Source organism: Microtus oregoni, unplaced genomic scaffold (genome assembly GCF_018167655.1).
Source record: "Microtus oregoni isolate MIOR12 unplaced genomic scaffold, Mior012 000005F_ref0000423, whole genome shotgun sequence".
Taxonomy (NCBI): domain Eukaryota; kingdom Metazoa; phylum Chordata; class Mammalia; order Rodentia; family Cricetidae; genus Microtus; species Microtus oregoni.
In genome coordinates, this window is record NW_024543064.1 from 42,587,349 (window position 1) to 42,607,423 (window position 20,075).

At 38.6% G+C, this 20,075-nt stretch overlaps 1 protein-coding gene across 3 annotated transcripts in view; it reads right to left on the minus strand.

Annotated features, from left to right (window-relative positions):
- Usp24 (ubiquitin specific peptidase 24) overlaps nt 1–20,075 on the minus strand; it is a 143,530-nt gene that overhangs the window by 28,706 nt on the left and 94,749 nt on the right. For all 3 annotated transcript variants that reach the window (XM_041651379.1, XM_041651378.1, XM_041651380.1), the window contains exons 36-48: nt 19,578–19,733; nt 17,197–17,267; nt 16,225–16,385; nt 11,520–11,581; nt 9,423–9,614; nt 8,369–8,486; nt 6,338–6,482; nt 3,827–3,946; nt 2,912–3,037; nt 2,042–2,140; nt 1,158–1,240; nt 607–748; nt 300–419 (exon numbers count right to left, since the gene is read on the minus strand). In XM_041651379.1, coding sequence (XP_041507313.1) covers nt 300–419; nt 607–748; nt 1,158–1,240; nt 2,042–2,140; nt 2,912–3,037; nt 3,827–3,946; nt 6,338–6,482; nt 8,369–8,486; nt 9,423–9,614; nt 11,520–11,581; nt 16,225–16,385; nt 17,197–17,267; nt 19,578–19,733 — 1,595 coding nt within the window. The remainder of the gene's footprint in view (nt 1–299; nt 420–606; nt 749–1,157; nt 1,241–2,041; nt 2,141–2,911; nt 3,038–3,826; nt 3,947–6,337; nt 6,483–8,368; nt 8,487–9,422; nt 9,615–11,519; nt 11,582–16,224; nt 16,386–17,196; nt 17,268–19,577; nt 19,734–20,075) is intronic.

The following is a 20,075-nucleotide window of genomic DNA, read 5'->3' on the forward strand; positions in this document are numbered from 1 at the left end:
TACACAGCAGTATCTAGGAAAGTCAAGTTGTGCTTCCCAAACAAGGGCTGACTCCTGCCCCACTCACAGGCCTGGGTCACAGAAGCACTTCATTTCACAGCCACGGCTGGGATGCCTTCAGAAATGAAGGCACCATTTTTACATCTGCCTGTTCTATGAGTAGCAGCTTTTCAAACAAGGGCTGCAGATTCCTCATGCTGCTTTTCAGGGACAGACAGGATGTAGGGGAAGAAAAAGGAAAAAAAAAAGAGGGAAAGGAGGGTCATGGTTGAGAGAAATTTCAGGGGGAAAGAAGTTACCCGTATTTGTTCATCGTATTTAATGGATCGTCCACTCTCCCAGTCAAAGCCAAATCTCATCAGGTGAATCACCAGCACACTAGGTAAAGACTTAATGCACGTTCTTTTCACTGTTATTCTCTAAGAAAAAGCAAAAACCAATTAACTCCCTGGAGAAAATCAATGTAGTGAATGTAAAAGCTCTTGGTACCCAAGTAAAACAAATAACAGCACAATCTACTGGAAGCAGCAACCTGGGCTTAATAATGAGCTGTATGCAGTAACAAGCAACACTAATACTGTCTCCTGTAAAGGGCAGATGCAATACCTTTTCTTTACACTTTTCACAGTAGTATGCATTACTTCCTTCTAAAACTTCACCTCTAACAAACTGGTCCAAAGAGATTTCCAAGCTTTGGCAAGAAGTAACTCCTAGATTGAGAGCCATGAAAGCTTCCTCACGCTCGTATCTGATTGGGACAAGACAAACACCCATGAATGAAGAAGCACTGCAGCTGTCACAATGCCTGAACTCTAACACACTCCCCAACAGACACGAGAATTAGATGGACCTCTGCATTTTAAAAACACACTAACCAAAACATGATTTTCAACCAATACTTTAAGGCTACATAGCAATTATGGAAACTGAAGGAATGTAGTTCATTGAACATTTATAGATTCCCTAAGAAATAAATCTACAAGTCAGTCAACAAATTAACATTTAATAACTTCCTAAAACATCATTTAAAGATATTTTCCCCCACGGTGCTAACATCTAAACCAGAGTTTTATAGCTGCTAGACAAAGCTGTACCACTGACCTACAGCCCTATCCCTAACAGCCATTGTTTAACATAGCAGTGACATCTTCACTAACCTGTGAGGACAATCTTTACAGATCTTCTGATCAGAATAGATGCCCTGGAAAGTATTCTTAAATATCTGTTCTCGTCCCATTTTCTGTTGGAAAAAAAAATTCAAATTTTAACTGAATGTACAGGTTGGTTCACATTAATATTTTACTTAAAAATTTTACATCACAATAGAATGAGTAACAATGGTAGTTTCAGCTAGAAAACAAAAGACGCTAGTAACCACCACTAAGAGGAGGAAGAGAGATGGGTCCATGAGAGCTGATCATGAGAAGTCCTCCATTATGATTCTGATGCTTCTTTCTGTGCTGTAAATTGCAAGGTAGCAGCAACTCTGGCAATCTTTGTTTTTTTTCTTCCCTCAAAAACTAATACTATATAGCTCTAAGTTATTTTAATATAATAATTGTGCTTATTGATAAAATGTGCAGTGGCACCTCTGGGCAAGTCTGTCACATGTTTTATTGGGAAAGACAGAAAGCTTTTAATGTAAGCATCACCATAAATAATATCCTATCTAGTCCTTTTGTCCTTTTGCCAGAGAAGTCTCCCAGTCCCCAGAACTGCCTCCAGGGGACCATCACTTCACTGGGCACTCTGTAGCCAGACTACCTCTAGAGACATTGCAAAAAAATACACATGCATGAAAGGGCATTTATTCTGTAGTATAGATTAAGAACTACATTGTTTTATCAGCTTATATGAATATAGAATACTACTCCAATAACATGTATGCATTCACTTTAAATGCTGAAAGAATGAATAGCAGCTGTGATGCTCAAGATGACGACTTTCTGGTGTGTGAGTTTCAGTCACTGTGAACCTTAAGGCACCGTTCCTATATTATAAATAGCTGAAGGAAACAGAGGGCAATGGAGATCTTCATTACCTTGAGATACTCATCCATCTGATCAATGAGACTAGTGAAGAACTCATATGCATCCTGCTGCTCTCTCACATAGAGCTCCTTGTTCCACATCTTGAAGATCTGTACGGCAAGAATTAAATAGGTCTTTAAATGGAAAGCAGCATGCTCAACATAACACACAGAATCACATAAGTGCTTTTGAAAAACGAGTTTGCTATTAGGATGAGGATGTTTTTATTGGTATAGACAGGCTTGTATTCTGCCACCTGCGCATTTTCTTGGTTCTTCATATCACAGCAAGTTTCTGAAACCAGAAGTGGGTTCAGTGCATCCTTAGACTACACAATAGCAAGTGTCTCTCTTAGACGTGACCATTGCTCTGGGAGGCAGAGTGCAGCAGCGTCCTTTATTTGGAGGCACTAGTGATACAGGCACAGGTTCAGAGAGATGACCTGAATCACTATTTTATTTTCATTATTATTTTAAATTATATGTCTGTATCAACGCATATGTGTGAACGCATGCATGTGAGTGCAGAGCTCAGAGGTATCAGATCCCCCTGCTGCTAGAGATGTAGGTGGTTGTGAGCTGCCTGGTGTGGGTTCTGGGAACCAAACCTGAGTTTCTGCAAAAGCAGTATAGTATAACCGCTGAGCCCAGCTCGTTAGCCCCTTATACAATGCTTTAAAGAACTAAAATAAGAATCATAAGAAACAGTCAAAACAAATAAGCAGACCCTCAGGAATTAGGAATGACTGGTTTTTAATGTTCTAATCATTTGAAAGTACCAATGTGTTGAACACTCAAATCTTTGACAAAAAACTATTATCACTAGAGAAGGAAGTAGAGTCAAAGTCTAAATATTATCTAACATCCAATCTACAGCTATACCTTCCAGAAGTTCTCAGGCACATAATACTGCAGCTTGCTTTCCATCAAATGTCCAAAGAGAGACTGTACTTGGTAAAATACACTGTCATCTGGATTGTCTGTATCATCATCCACTGAGAGAAGAGACTACAAAGAGAAGCATGATTAAATGAGAAGCTTAAGTGCTTCACATGAATCCAAAACATGCACACATGAGTACCCACTCTGCTGTTTAAGTATGCTAAGGAGTGTCTGATATGGAGACAGTCCTGTAGATGTTTAGTTTCATCATTTCCTAGTTGGTGTGATCAAGGGTAAAGTTCCTCTTTAAGTTCTATTTTATTATGAAAAACTGGAGCTGATGAGGATCTTTAGACACAAATGCTACATGATAATTATGGAATATTCTTTTTTTTTAAATGTAGCATTTTTAATGTGTTTTTTAAATATTTATTTGTTATATATACAATATTCTGTCTGTGTGTATGCCTGAAGGCCAGAAGTGGGCGCCAGATGGTTGTGAACCACCATGTGGTTGCTGGGAATTGAACTCAGGACCTTTGGAAGAGCAGGCAATGCTCTTAACCACTGAGCCATCTCTCCAGCCCCCTGGAATATTCTTAAAATACTGCATATGACCCCACAAGTTGAGACTATACTAATAAAAGAGCACTGAAAATAGTCTAAAATTCTAAAATATTAAGTACAACTTCATAGAATGGTTGAGAATTTTGTATGTAAAAAATTACATTGGTCAAATAAACAATTAAAATAACAGATTTACAAAAATGTGTGACTGTAACATCTTTACCAATTCCAGAAGCTAATAAAGAATTTTTAACCACAGCTACAAACCCAAGAAACAATAATTAAGCATGGAACAATTTGCAGACAATCCATCCATCCTCTCTCCTGACAAACAGGACAGGAAATCACCTCAGGAAGTCCGGGCTGCATGTACAGCTGCTGGAAGACTGCATTCATGTAACAAGTCGCACCACCATTTCTGAGCCCCACAAACCCTGAACTGGATCTGCTGTCCACTGGGGGAAGGTACTGAGAAAGAAAGGAACACACAGTGGGGAGGAGAAAGAGTACTTTAGCACACTTCCAAATAGTCATTTAGAATGATGGAGAAGAAAAAGGAGTAGACTCAAATTTATCCATCTAGCAGGGTATGAAACGAAACCAACAGAACCTATGTTCCTCAAGTACCTGTGTTAGGCGCTGGTGAGAAGACAAAATGTAATGGTCTTAATGTTTCTTTTCTGTTCATAAAATATGTGGCACAAAGCCCGTGTTAGCTCATCTATATAGACCTGCATTCATTCACTAATCATCAATGAGTGTTTATTAAGGACCTACCATGTGCCAGGCACTGTACCAGGGAGTAAGAGAGAACAGAAATGTTATGTTCATGGTCCCTGATCTCCAAGAGCTTACAATCTAGTTGTGTAAGCTTTATGGCATTAATCAAGCAGGTACATTAGATGCCTACAACAAGTGACATAGTTTTCTGAATAAAGGAACAATGTTCTAGGAAGTATTTATCATGAGGAACTTTGCAGTCAAGGAAGGCTTGTATTCTTTTTTATACAAGGTAATGTTCTTCTATTAAACTTTTTCTAGTAAGCATACAATTAAAATGACAGAAAAACACCCCATCGTTTTACTTACAAATGTTATCAAATAATGCAGATCCTAACACAGTGCTTTTCTGGGTAGAAACAATCCAGATGCAGCACCTGGACTAATGTTCAACACAGCACTTCTCCATGTGCAAAGGGTAGTGTGATTACATGTGGAAATGAGAGTGCCATATCACCACATGCAGTGTCTGCATCCATGTAATAAGCAAACAGCTGACAAAAACATGTATGTCTTTTGGATCGCAAGGCATCACTGGGTCTCACATGCTTTTCATTAACACCAGAAGTAACAGACAGCAGGTACTTTCTAGGAGCTAACACGTACTTACATTTGTAGGACAAAACACAGATTATTTTAAGTCACAAAAAAACATTTTAAGTGCTTAAAAAGCATTTATCTAAGACTGCTTTATTCCTTACGTTGGTATCATCCCTGACTTGAAGCAAACACACACATGGCTAAAGCACATCATAAAATAAACACTGCAAACTAAAGCAAGAGAAGTGAGCTTTTTTCCCCCAATTCAATGCTCACATAAATTTCTACTTCTTCACAGGTGTTATCTCCTCTCACCAGAACAACTATCCCTACAGTTTGAACTTGTGTATTCAGAGACACTTGCTAAGAGGGAGTCTGAATTTCCCTTATGTAAGAGGAGAAAGCAAACACAGCTTTGACAGTGTCTTCTTATCCCTAGCCAGGCGTCCAGCGCCCCTGCACCTTATTTCCTTTCCGCACATCCTAATATACAGCAAGAGGCTCCACAGCTTTCCCTCAGCCTTCTCATTGTTGGAGTGTAATGAAAGCCTTTTTTGCTTCAATGAGCATTCCTTGTCTTTAAGCCTCTATTTTAAGTTTCAACTTCTCTAGAAGCATTTTAAGATACACAATCAAGTGCTACTCTGTGTTAGTATAGCACTCATGACACACCTCCAACTCACACCATACCTCACAGTGCTGAGACAATCCATTGATGGGTCTGTCCATTCCACTGCCTGACAGCTGAGTAGTATGCTCATTTTTCAAATTCAAAAGTCTAAAACCTTTCTTAACATATGCTAAACTCTATGAATCTTATTCAATTTATCTGGCTTTATAATTCAAGTGCCTGGCACTGTGCTAACATACACTTACTCAAAACACAAAAATATAAAATAAATTAACAAAAATTAAAGAAGGCTACTTTTTAATTGAGGTTAACTATTGGTCAGTTTGAAAATAGCTCACCCCTAACTGAAAGGCTATTTCATAATAATGATGAAGCATGGTTAAAGTTGATTTTAGTATGTAAACATGCCATGCCAAAAAAAAAAAAAGATAGACTTGGTTGTGGTTAGGATAATGCAAATTCAGTCTTAAATTTATATATTTAGGAACTAGAGAAGTATCTCATTGGGTAAAGACAATTGCTGTAAAGCCTGAAAACCTGAGTTTAACCCCCAGGTCTCATATAGTAGTGGAAGGTGGGAACCAACTCCTGCAACTTGTCCTAGCCACCATACATACTCCCTGGCATACACATTTCTGCCAAAAAAGTAAATATAAATTATATATTTAAGAGACCACTCTAAAAAGTTAAATAAAGGCTGGGATGATTGATGGCTTTGTAGGTAAAGTGAAGACTGGAGTTTGGGTTCCCAAAGCAAGCTGGCTAACTAGTCTATCAGTTCTGGGTACAAGTGATCCTCTGCTTCAGCAAAACCAAGCAAACAATGACAGAAGACACTATTATCAACCTCAAGCCTCCACTTATAGGAATACAAACAACTAAGTATATCATTAGGTCTAAAAACTTACATCAAATTCCTTGGTGAGAGCAGGGTCAGGCTGATGATGCATTGACAGTAGTTCTTTTGTAATAATCTGAAGATTTGAAGGTGAGCTGTCAGCTAACATCACAAGAACTTCATAGGCTGCCAATCGGCTATTTACTGTACTACACCTAAGAACAAAAGCACAAGCTATCTTCAAAATCAACCTCCAAAATCAGAGTGTAAACACTACAATTGCTTTAATAGTTCAGTTAGGCCTATGCTGGAAATTGAGTCATATATATACATATATGCATGCCCTAAATACAGGCGGCAGGAAGGTATTTCAGAGCTATTAATTCTTAGCCTGATAACAATCAACAAAATTCTCTCAATTAAGAAAAAGGAAGCTATGAAAATAAGAATAGATGTCTACAAACATTTCAAGTATGCCAGATGGTCAATAATTCTCTAATGACACTAACCAGTCTTCTACTCTGTTACAGAAAATGGAGACAGAAATAGCCTGTCAAATCAATGTGTGAAAGCAACATGCAGGAAAACAGATTTCCTCTGCTGCCTGCCTCTCAGCCTGGGCAGTAATTCAACTATCATTAAAGCCAGTGGTGCATTATTCAAGTGATAACAGATTTGTTTTTTTTTTTTATAAGTGATAAGTGATAACAGATTAAAATGGATACACAGAAAAGAGGACATCCAACCTCTGCATGGGACTCTGGGGCTCTAGGGTTAGCACTGTACCTGACATTAAGGACAAGGCCACAGAGGTGGCATTGTCATTTAATCCTTATCTATACGTATGGATTGAAAAGGATGGCAAGAAATGGACAGGAGGCACCTGTGGGAGCAGCTGTTGTTACTGTGACAAGCGTGCACTGACTTTCAGAAAGAGGGTTCATATGTTTTTTGCCTCAAGGTTTTGGTGGAAAGGTCACTGTAATGAATGAACAAGCTTAGTAAACTGGGGAGGGTGGAAAATGTCTGCTTTTCTATTCCAGGCATTATACAGGATTTTATTATTTTTAATAAAAAAGGGAAGGATTCATCAATAAAAATTTTCATTAAATCTTTATGTTTACTGAAAAATCAAAATTCTAACAATTTCTGGAACTTTAATTTGAGCCCCAGAGATCTAGTGTTAAATATTCCAAGACAAGACCAGACAGGGATGAAGATGGAAGCCACAGTCCTAAGGATAATCCAAGAGCTCTAATAATTTCCTCTCCTTGCCTTCCAGTCTATTCTGCTAACAAGGGAATCTCTAGCTAGAAAAGTATTTACACATGACACTTCATGTGACTCCTCATAGTGCTTATTATGCCTTGCCTGTACCAGCTATCTCTGAAATTAAGAGTCTCTTCAGAGTTAGTCAGGTAACACTATTCTTATGAAAATTAAGTTCAGCTCGTAACAAGTTAAGTTAAAGCTTATTGCTGCCTTTTCTATGGACTAAAGTCTGAATATAGCTTGAGCAGGGTCACAAAATACATGGATATTTCACATTTATATCCTCAAAGATTAATATAAAACCTTGATTCCAAAATCAGAACTGTAATAAATTACTAGCAATTGCAGATATGAGAACAGAGTATGACCCAATAAATGACAAGGCTCTAGAACCTTCTTCTAAAAAATCCTGAAGCCTATACTTGGAGTCTGTTTAGTTGGAGGTAGTTCTTTATTCTCCCTTTGGTGCTGGGGCTTGAACTCAAGACCTCCCACATAGCTAAGTGTGTGCTTTACCACTGAGCTATCCTCCCAATCCCTATACATAATTCCTACCACCTCTGTTTCACTTGGAACTTGTTACTGACCATAGTTACTTACTATCCCGCCTTGATGATGAGAGCTTATTAGCACTTTCTCTGTGCTCACTATATGCTAGGCACATGTTACACAAAGCTCATTTGCGTGCATTTGTGTGCAATGTAGTAGAAAACAGAGGACAAACAAACTCACATGATGGAAGACAAACTCCAAGTTAAGAAAATCTTTTGACTACAGTTGTGAATTAAGAGATTTTACCAAAACTGAACACAACGTGCATTTTCCATACTTTGGATGAAAGTCCTGTTGACTGATGGCGGCACTGCCGGCTGGAGAATGACTATTTAAAATAATTCTAGAAGCTCGGAAAAGGAAGTCATCTAACAATGGTTTAATGAGTGATGAACCTGGAACAGAGCATAATACCACATTGAAGATGAACACAGATTTTAATTCAAAGATCCTATTGCATTTTCCAATCAGAGCAGCACAGGCCCCCGAGGCCACCCAACAGCAATGCATCCGGTTCAAGTTAAAGCTAACTTGTTGAGAGCTTACTGTGTGGCACAGATCTGTGGAGCGGTGGGACCACGATCAAAGTCAAAAGCAGTCAGGTGATGTGCCTTCTTTTAGGAGTCTATGCTCTCACCCCAGAAACACAAGTGCCGAGAACACCACAAGTAGAATGTTCTGAGTGAGTAAGGCTTACTCTGGACAACAGAAGTCCTCCACACAAGGGCTAATGAAACTTTTAAGCCTATCTCCTTCAGGCAAAATGATACTCCTTCTTTCTGGTTAAGATCACTCTTTTCTATGTATCCTCAATATCCAGGAAGATTGTAGAGAGTCAAGTTAGTGCATTAACTATGGAAGTTATATTCCAGTTTGCTTTCTGAATATAATTTATAGCATCTGGATATATATTTTCAAATTATAACTGTACTTCAGGGGAAATCTTAACATTTTCTCCAACACTGAGGAGGTAATGGCTGGTGATTACCTCCTCAGATAAGAATCATCCTTATAAGAATGAAGATATGTTATAAACTATGTAACAGCAAAAGAGATAAACCTAGTCTGAATTATAACTTTTACTTGATATTAAAAGTTATATGATATGACTATTTTGAACAATGTAAAATTCTCTACGTGATTTAATGACACAGGTAAAAACACCCTATGGTTTGCTAGTTACTAAAATTGTAGACAATTCCTTACTCCTAAAAGGTCAATTTTTCATGGAACATTTAGCAATTAACATATTGTCCCAATTACACACAACACTGGCAATAACTGAGAACTAAGGTACACTCTTCCACACAATAAAAAGAAGCAATAATTACCAAGCATTTCCTTTTCTGCCCCACAGAGTGAAAGCAGGGTCTTAATGAGCCGCAAATGTCCTGCCAATAAGATGTTGTCTGCTTCACTGGTCTCACATTCTGCCGTTCGATTAGGTTCAAAGTTATCCAGCCATGTAATCTCATCTTCAAGCATGATAGCTGGGCTGATTCGTAACTGTTCCATTTCTGAGGCTGAGAAGAGGGTAAAAGTGAGGAGGTAGATATCTATCACAAAGAAACATTTTTTATTCATGAAATCAAAGTCCTGAATAAGAAGCAGAGTCAAGTCCTAATCTTTAACTTTACAGAACTCACAAAACCTTCTGGTGCAGATACTATCAAGGCTATGTCCTGCATAAACTAAACACTCGACTGCACCTGCTGTGTGGGCTACCAAGTTATCCATTAAGTATGAGACAATGGAGACAATCATTGCTCTAACAAAGCACCTGGTTTAGGAAACAAGATCTCCCAAGAAAAGGGAGGAATGGCCAGTAATGAGAACTAAGGTTCTTCACTGTGCTTTCTAAACCAAAGAGGAAGATCTACTCAAGAGAAAGGTCAAGCATTATAATCCTACATCTCTAAACAATGAATCAAACTCCAGAGAATAATTCTGTTTTTGTAGCAAATCTCTCCCTTACCCTGCCAAACAAGGACTGACAACCAAATTCTGCACTGGAAGCATGGCTGAAAAGTATCAATTAGGTTAGGTAGTTACTTGGATATGGTCCCATTCTCTACACATAAACACCCCATACTCGAGTCAAGGCACACAGTTCAACTATGTTTCCCAGTCTCCAACAAGCCAATTTCATCACAGTGCTTAGAGACTGAGATCTGATCTGAACGTCATGAAAGCACCTGCTTGCAGAGCTGTTGCTGAGGTGTATCAGTCACCAGATACCAGAGCTTTGTGACCATTTGCAAGAAGAAATACTTTTTACATTAAATTTCTCTTAGAATGAAGTTCTGGAAAGATTTCTTTCTTTTGAGAAACCAATCTGTTTCTTTTTCTAGGGCACAGAGAACCATGTGCTGTCCCTTTAGTCCTCTAGGAACCTCATCACCAAATTCTGGGTGGGCTGTACAACTTGTCAATAGAGAGGGGGTGTTTATTTCATCTCGCTTTGATGTTCTACTCCAATCAATATTTTTATTGATCCTGAATTTTATTTCTTGTAATCTGAAGTGAATTTGGGGGTAAACAGTAGGGAATATATGAAACACTTGGTCTGAAGAGCTAAAATTTACAAAGGACATTTGCATTCTTTATAATATATTTACATTATTTAAAAGTACAGATGGGTAAAATCTCCTCATTCTAAAATGCAAGTTCTAATACTGCTACTTTAGACACTGACTGACCTCTGTCACTATCAACATGCTTCGCCTGATTCCATTAGCTCTGAAATAATCGCCCTGACTGACAGAACAGGGGCTGGAGAGGTGCTCAGTGGTTAAAGGCACTGACTTCTCTCCCAGAGGACCTACGTTCAGTTTCCAGTGTTCACATCAGGTAGCTTACAACAGCCAGTTAACTCCAGTCTTAGGGATCTAATACCTTCTTTCTGGCCTCTGCAGGCGCCCATGTATACATGTATACATCCACACAAATGCAAACATGTACACAAAAACAAAGTAAAAATAAACCTTAAAAAATAAAATGTGACAGAATAAATTACACTAGAGACCAAGATTCCTCATGTTAATTCTCTTAGTTCAACTACAAATGAGTTAACCAGCTTTCTCTATACACTGGTTGGGTACGGAAGAGAAGTAGACGTCAATGGCATATGGATTTCCAAGAAAACAAAATACAACATTCAAAATGTCAGCTGGGCAGTGGTGGTACATGCCTTTAAAATCCCAGCACTCCAGAGGCAGAGGTAGGTAGATCTCTGTGAGTTCAAGGCCAGCCTGGTCTACTAAGTGAGTTTCAGGACAGCCAGGGCTGTTTCACAGAGAAACCTTGTCTAGAAAAAAAAATATGAAACAAAACAAATCAAAACAACAAAATGACTGTCTTCCTGTTTTGTCACAGGCAGGTCACATATGTCTAATATCGCCCCCAGTCCCAGTGAGATGTTTACTTACTTGTCAGATCATCTAATAACTGGCACCGCAAATCAAAATACTCCATACACTGAGACAGCAGTCTATAAATCAGATAGATTTCAGTTACTAAAAAGAGGCTGATTTTAAAAAATACTGTATTTTTCTTTTAAAAATAAGATCACAAGTTGAACAAGATAATTTTCCCAACCATATAATTACTTACATTAAATATCTATTTTAGCATGAAATAAATTAATAATTTTGTCAAATTGTATTCTAGGAATAACTGTGTAAAGAGAAGGAAAATCACTAAATGTATCATGTTTTAGAATAACATAAGCACTGATTGCATTTGTTCATTCAAATATGAACCATTACATACCAACGAACCACATGGAGCTATTTTAAGAAACACTGAATAAAAGAACAAGAAAGACTGATGACAAATATCAAACAAGCATGAAGAAGAAGAATAAAGCAGAGTAAAAGGAGAAACAGAAATTATGTAGATTACAGGGTACTTCTACAACTCTATCATAGTGGGTAGGAACACAGGCTCTAGAATCACACTGTATTACAGTGGATAGGAGCACAGGTTCTAGAACCAAAATGTATTAGAGTAGACAGGAGCACAGATTCTAGAATCAGACTGTATTACAGTGGATAGGAGCACAGGTTCTAGAACCAGACTGTATCAAAGTGGATAAGAGCACAGGTTCTAGAACCAGACTGTATTAAAGTGGACAAGAGCACCGGTTCTAGAACTGTATTACAGTGAACAAGAGCACAAATTCTAGAATCAAACTGTGTTACAGTAGATGGGAGCACATATTCTAGAACAAGACTGTATTACAGTGGACATGAGCACAGACAGTAGAATCAGATTGGTTTCAATCTTGGCTCTACTACTTATAATTAGAGTCCATGGACACCTCCTTTCTATCAGTCTTATAATTTTTAAATGTTTATTATAGTCTTATTATAAAATAAACGTGTTAGTATATTCAAATAGATATAAATGGCTCAAGCAAGTATAATGAACCAAGATTTTTTAAAAATACAAATAATAAAATGTCCAAACTCAGGTCTTTTGAGGGTTAAAAATAAACAGACACACAAAAACCTTGGTGACTAGTGACATAGTAAGATTTGGTAATTGCTAATCATATACCAAATTAAGATATTTTTAAAATGTTATGAGATACAAACATCAAATTCATGAAAAGTATAACTATTCAATTGTATAAAACCTTTAAAGCCGCTTCAAAAGTCAAGAGACTGTCACAAAAGGTCTCATCTCATGGTTTGTCCTTTTTTTTAGAAAATATTTATTCATTTTATTTTACTTGTGAATGTTTTATCTGCATGTAGGCATGTGCCTCATGTGTATTGTTGGTATCCACAGAAGCCAGAAGAGGGCACTGGATCCCATGGAACTGGGGTTATGGATATTACCATGTGGATGCTGGGAAATGAACCCAGGTTCTCTGCAAGTGCAACAAGTGCTCTTCACCACCGAGTCACCTCTGGAGCACTCTCCATTTTGCTTTTTTCCTCAAGTGTAGAGGAATTAAGTAACTCTCACAGTGAGGACAAGCCCAACAGCTTCAACTTCTTAAACAGCTGAAAACTTCCACCTGAGAACCACCAACCTTCAAATAAATACATTTATGTTTACGAAAACTTCACCTAGAAAAAGTTCCAATTCTACAAGGGAAAAAGAAGATATCTACTTTTAGTTCAGATGTCTACTAGGTAAACTATTTCCTGAAAATGAGTTTTAAATTACTAAACAATTATTTTTCATTACTAAAAATACACAACTATGGGGCTGGAGAGATGGTTGAGAGGTTAAGAGCACTGACTGTTCTTCCAGAGGTTCTGAGTTCAATTCCCAGCACCCACGTGGCAGCTCACAATTGTCTCTAATTCCAGTTCCAGGGGACCTGACACCCATGGCAAATCACCAATGCACATAAAATAAAAATAAATAAATTATTTATGGCTGCATTAGAAAATGTGTAAGTATAACAAATGTTGACACACACAGCTAATCCTTTAGTGAAGCCCCACAAACAGGTGAGACTGTCACACAACTCAAGGACACTGCTCGTCCAGAAAATGTACACATTTTAAAAAGTTCAAAATGGATCAAAAAATTACAAAATTAAGAAATACCTTGATATCTTTAGTTAGATTGACAAAACAACAACAACAACAAAATCATCAAAAAACTCAAGTATTAAACTTGGAAATCAAAGTGAGAATGTTCCCGCTGATTTTACAGAAAAAAGGTTATGAGAGTACCATAAGCAACTGTACAGAAAAATATTCAAGGTGAAATAAAAAAAATTACAGGACTCAACCATTAATAAAACAGAACTAAAACAGCTCCCAGCTAAGAAAAGTACTATGCTAGGAAGCTTTACTGGCAAATTTTACCAAACAATTAAAACACAACAGTGGTCCTTCTCAAACTCTTTTAGGACCCTGAAGAGAGAAGGCAACATTTCTAACTCTTATAAGGACAATACTATCCTAATACCTAAGCCAGACAAAGATCCCACAAGAAAACTAGAATATAACATCTCTCATAATTGCTAAAGCAAAAATCCTGTCAATACACTTAAAGGTTCGTGTAATATGAACAAGGACTGATTTCCTGGAATGCAGTGACAGTCAAACATGGAAAAAAAAAATCACTGAACCACCACATTAACAGAAAGGGAGTGAAGAAGGCCACACAAATCGGCTCTGGAGATACAGATAAAAGCATTCACCATGGAGGCTGGAAACATGGCTGAGGTGAAAAGCACTTGCTGCTCTTGCAGAGGGCATGCGTTTGGTTCCCAACATTTCAGTGCCAGATGATCCCACCTCTTCTGGTCTCTACAGGCACCAGGAACACAAATGGTACACAGACACATCCATACACGTTAAATAAAAATAATAAGTCTAACAAAAAAGGGCCTGACCAACTGTAAAATACTCTGTGGAAACCAAAGGCTCTACCTCGACATAGTAAAGGCCACTTATAAAAACTCCAGGGGACCTCCCATTTAATAGTCTAAGACTGGGAGCTTTTTCCTAAGAGCATGAAGGCCACTTTCATCTTCTCTATTCAACAGCACACTGAAGTTTCTAGTCAGAGCAAGCATGCAAGAAAAAAGGAATCCAAATTGGAGAAGTAGAAATGGACTTATCTGTCCACTAATCTGAAAAACTTATATTAATATATGGAAAACCCTAAAGATTTGACCTGCACCCTGTTAATTTATCAAAGTTACAGGGTATAAAAGTCAACAAACAAAAGTAAGTTGTGATTCTCCCACAAACAGTGTAAAATCTGACATAGATGCCCCTGGGAAGGGGAAATAGGTAAGATCTCCTGAGCAAAATGGGAGGGGAGGTGGGGGGTAAAGCGGAGGGAAGGGTGAAGGAGAACATGAGGGAATGGGATGGCTGAGTTGGGGGAGGGACAGAGAGGGAGAGAATATCCTGGAAAGAGATATCTTGATAGAGGGAGTCATTATGGGATTAGGGAGAAATCTGGCGTGAGGGAAACTCCCAAGAATCCACAAGGATGACCCCAGCTAAGACTCCTAGCAATAGTGGAGAGGGTGCCTGAACTGGCCTTCTCCTGTCATTGGTGACTACCCTAACTGCCATCATAGAACCTTTATCTGGTAACTGAAGGAAACAGATGAAGAGATTCACCGCTAAGCACTGGGCTGAGCTCCTGGAGTTCAGTGGAAGAGAGGGAAGAGAGATTATAAAAGTGAAGGGGTCAAGATCATGTTGGGGAAACACACAGAGAAAGCTGATGCAAGCTAGTGGGAGCTCACTGACTCTGAACTGACAGCGAGGGAACCTGCATAGGAACAAACTAGGCCCTCTGAATGTGGGTGACAGTTCTGTGGCTTGGGTAGTCTGTGAGCTCACTGGCAGTGGGACCAAGATTTGTCCCTAGTACTTGAACTAGCTTTTTGGAGCCCATTCCCTATGGTGGGATATCTTGCTCAGCCTCGATACAGGCAGTAGAGGCTTGGTCCTGAACAACTTGATACGTCTTTGTTGACTCCCCATGGGAGCTATTACCCTTTCTGTTCAGTAGATGGGGAGTGGGGTGGGATAAGGGGAGGGGGAGTGAGTGGAGGGGAGGGAAGGGAAACCGTGGTTGGTATGTAAAATGAAAACAAAAAAAAAAACTTTTAAATAAATTTTTTTTATAAAGTGCAAAATCTGAGAAGTAAATTAAGAAGACAATTTTACAATGGTACCAAGAATAATAAACTACTTGAGGTTCAACTTAATCAAGGAGAGAAGTCTTATGCAGTAAAGTGATAAACACTGCTGGAGAAATTAAACATGACATAATGAGTCATCTCATGTTTATAGATTAGAAAACAAAGTCTTAAGATGACCAAACTACCCAGAATCATCTACAGACTCCATAAGATATCTGAGCTGAGGAAGCAACATGCAAGAAGACAGAAAAGTGTGACCTCGACCCAAGAAACTGGCTCAAATAACCTCAGGACTGTACCAATTAGGGAGAGTAAGGTGGGAAAAAGGATGATGGAGAAGGGAGCCTGGTGGTATTTAGCTCTCTTGTCCTGTGTGGGAGAAAATATGCAGAGCCTGGAGCTAGATGAGGAAAGAAATCCTCTGTCTCAAGAACCGTATGAACTCCACAGGAGTAGTATAAACAATCACCTTTCCAGATTCTCTTTGTATTACATACCTCTGGTTGACTCCTCTCATGATACTGGTTGGGGACCAGAGAGGCAGCTGAGCTGTGAGAATGACTCCTAAGAGGAACTGATTTGGCTTCTGTACTTCTGGATGGGCTGAAGTATCTGTCTGACTGAGTGTGTACAGCTGATCGCAGGCAACACGGCGGATCTGAAATGGGATCAGTGGTCAAGGATGGGTCGTCAACATTCCAGACCACTTAAAAAGCGACACTCTGGAAATTCACACCATTTACTCATTCGAGTGACTGAGAGATGTTAGAAAGGTGTAACCACTCTAAGTTTGAATGCTAAAGACTCTGCTGAGTAAATGGATTAATTAAAAATAAATGTGTTGCTGGGTGGTGGTGGCACACACCTTTAATCTCAGCCCAGCATTTGGGCGGCAGAGTTAGATGGATCTCAGTGAGTTCAAGGCCAGCCTGGTCTACAGAGGTAGCGCCAGGACAGCCAGGGTTACACAGAGAAACCCTGTCTTGAAAAACCAGGTGTGTGTGTGTGTGTGGGGGGGGGGAGTGATTTGGAAACTAATCATTACTTTGAGTCAACAGGTCTTTAACTCAATGAAAATAAAAGTCAGAAAACGCCATTTTCAAATATTTAAAAAGTTCATGTTCATGGTCACATATGAAAGAAATAAAACATAATTAAAGTTCATGGTTTGAAGGTGATCTCTCCAGACTCTGACCAACATGTTAAAGCTTAATTCCTGCTGCCCTTGCAGGTCACAGATGATCAACACCAGAGGCTGCTCTTTGGTCATTATCAACAACAACGACAACAACAACAAAATCAAACCTCAATTAGTTCCACCACCAGTGCTGAAAGTTCTGTTGGACTGTGGAGGAAGAGACAGAAGGCAGGCAGTAGTCCAAATGGTCACTTTTCCTTCAGAGTGGTGGCATTTATGAAAGCCCATAACAATACCAGCAAAAGGTTTTCTAAGGAACAGAAATCCTTACCTCAGCACTTGGTGATCCAAGCAAAATGTCAATGATAAAATCAGCAACACATGGCAAATTATAGAAAGATGCTAAGGAGAATGAGGGAGGAAAAAGAATTAATTAGGTGGTGTACCTACAAAATGTTGGTATTTGTAATTTCCTAAGCTCAAACTTAAGCAGAAATTTTTCTCCTTTCTAAACAGAGTCAAACCCTAGGATCATCCCATGTCTGTCCAGAAATCCCAGGGAACTGAATGTGTAGCTTTGCACATCTTAGCACCACTATCTCGTATGTACCAGTTACAGAATAACTTTATAAATTACCAGTGCTAACAATAAAAAATACAATCTAAACTAAGTTTATACATGATAAAAGAAAACATGATAAAAAACGTGGAGAAGCTGTATTTTTTCAACTTGAAAAATCTCTAAATCAAACAATTCCAGTAAAGGGGGACTTGATCGGGGGAGGGAAATGGGAGGCTGTGACAGGGAGGAGGCAGAAATCCCAAATAAATAAATAAATAAATAAATAAATAAATAGTATGGTACAGGTTTGAAAAGCTATTTAATAATGATTTATGCTTTTCATATAAAACTCTTCAAATGCATTTGTTCTAAAGGAAAATCTCTACAGATACTACTTTAATTAATTAATTATACAATTAGTTTGAATGTTAAAAAAAATACACCATTGGGATTGAAGAGGTGGCTCAGTGGTCAAGAACACTGGCTGCTCTTCCAGAGGACCTAGGTTCAATCCCCAGCACCCACATGGCAGCTCACAACTGTCTGTAACTAGACATACATGTAGGTAAAACACTAATTATACATGAAATAAAAATAAACTATAAAAAATACACCATGATCATTAATTCTGTATCTCTGGTGGTCTAAATAATTACAGCTAAGACTAGACAATTAGTACACATCTGAAAGTGAACTGCTAATACACTGTTTCTAAGTATTTCCTGAGAGCATCCTTAGGCAGAGTTTGGGTGCTGGAGATTCAGCAATTCAGCAGGGAAAAAAATGAACACGTCTCTGGCTTAGTAGAGCTCACAACATAGTTGGCAGAAAGGGGATGGTGGCAATGCCATGATAAATAAGTGTATTATATTGAAGGCTATAAAAAGAAATGATGTTGAAAGAGTAAGTTGAAGGGCTTGGGTTGTGTGAGGGCACAGGGAAGGCTTTAACTTTTGGAAAGATGGTCAGGGAATGTCTAATGCATACATACATTATGTATGCAAAGACTTGTAGATGAAGAAAGAGCATTAAGAGAAAGGGGGAACAACCAGTGGAAAAGCCTATGGCGGGAACATAGCTCGTGTGCTGAGGAAATAGCAGAGCTGTCTGTGAGTCAGGGACAAAGTAGAAGAGGGGGAAAACAGAATCACTGGTATAGTGGATTGAGTGGGTTTTGGAGATTTAGTAAAGACTTGGTTTTTACTGTAGATGAAGAGAGAAGCTTGAAAGTTCTGAAGAAGGAATGGTATAATCTGACCAATACATTAAATGGCTCTCTCTGGTTATGCATGAAGAATAAACTGCAAGGGCAGAAGTAGGGAGATAAATTAGGTCAACATTGGTACAGTCTGATTAAGAGATGACAGCAGTTTGAAAGTACCAACCACAACAGGGTTACAAATACAATCTGAAGAAGGCTGCGCTCCCAGAATAGATACAGATACAATAAAATGTAATAGTTATTCCAAGGTTCTTAGCCAGAGTATGCAGAAGGCTGGGATTGCCCATAATTTGGGAGAATTTTTGAGAGCTATGGACAAAATCAAAGTTCATCCTGGACAGGTTAGGTGTGAGATACCTCACGTAGAGCTACGAGAAGAGTGGCCCAAGCCCCAGACTGAAACTAATGTGTTGGATGTTAGTGTCTATGCGGAGTTAAGGCTATGAAACTGGATAGAATTACCAAGAAAAAGAGAGGACAGAGCAGAGATACCGCAAGACTAAGGCCCAGCATCACCACCCACTTGAAGTCAGAAAGATTATGGAGCCAGGACTAGGTTTCATAAATTTTAATGATGGAGTTATTACCAGGAACATCTAATTTATTATAAACTAGTAGCCTGGGGGCTTCAATTCCTTAGTTATAATAATTTCCCACAGGGCAGACATAGGGTCCTAAAACAACTGATGTAGAGTTTTGTGTGTTGACACAAATGCATATATGTATGTATGTATGTACACAAAAGGCTCATAAAACACTCAACTATTCCTATAGAATACATCACTCCAGCACCATTTTCAGCTGTGCTACATCCTTATTCTCTTCACCCCTTCTCTCACTAAAAGAAGCTTTTTATAAAGCAATGTCAATTCCTGACAAATCTAGTTTTCTCCCAAAGAAACAAATTACTAATAAGCCATCTCCTTACCCAATTGCTGACTCCGAAGCTGTAGGCACGTAACAAGAAGAGACAAAGCCTCTCCAGCAATTAGGGCGTCTTTGGTGGACACAGATTGCTGCCGGACACAGATTCCAGCATGCAGAGCTGCTGGTTCTCCTTCACTGCCAGAGCTGCAATTGCTTCCTGAAAGTAGAGAACACAAATTTGTGTGGCTTCTAGGATCACACAGTAAGATTCAGAGTCCTTGTGCACAGTAAATACTGCAAGAAAGCATTGCTAGGGAAAAGAAACGTAATCTCCATGCTTGATACATGTTAACTGCTTTGTCCTTAAACACATTTGCAGGATTTCAAAACGTTTTCACAAGATAAAACTACTTTCAGATGGGAGAATGTCTTATATCTTATAAGACAATCTTGATGGACTACATGAATATAAAAATATCATTCACCTAACATTTCTGCGTATTATATGCCATAATTAAAAAAGACTTTTATTATTAAGCTGGGTGGGTGTCGTTATACA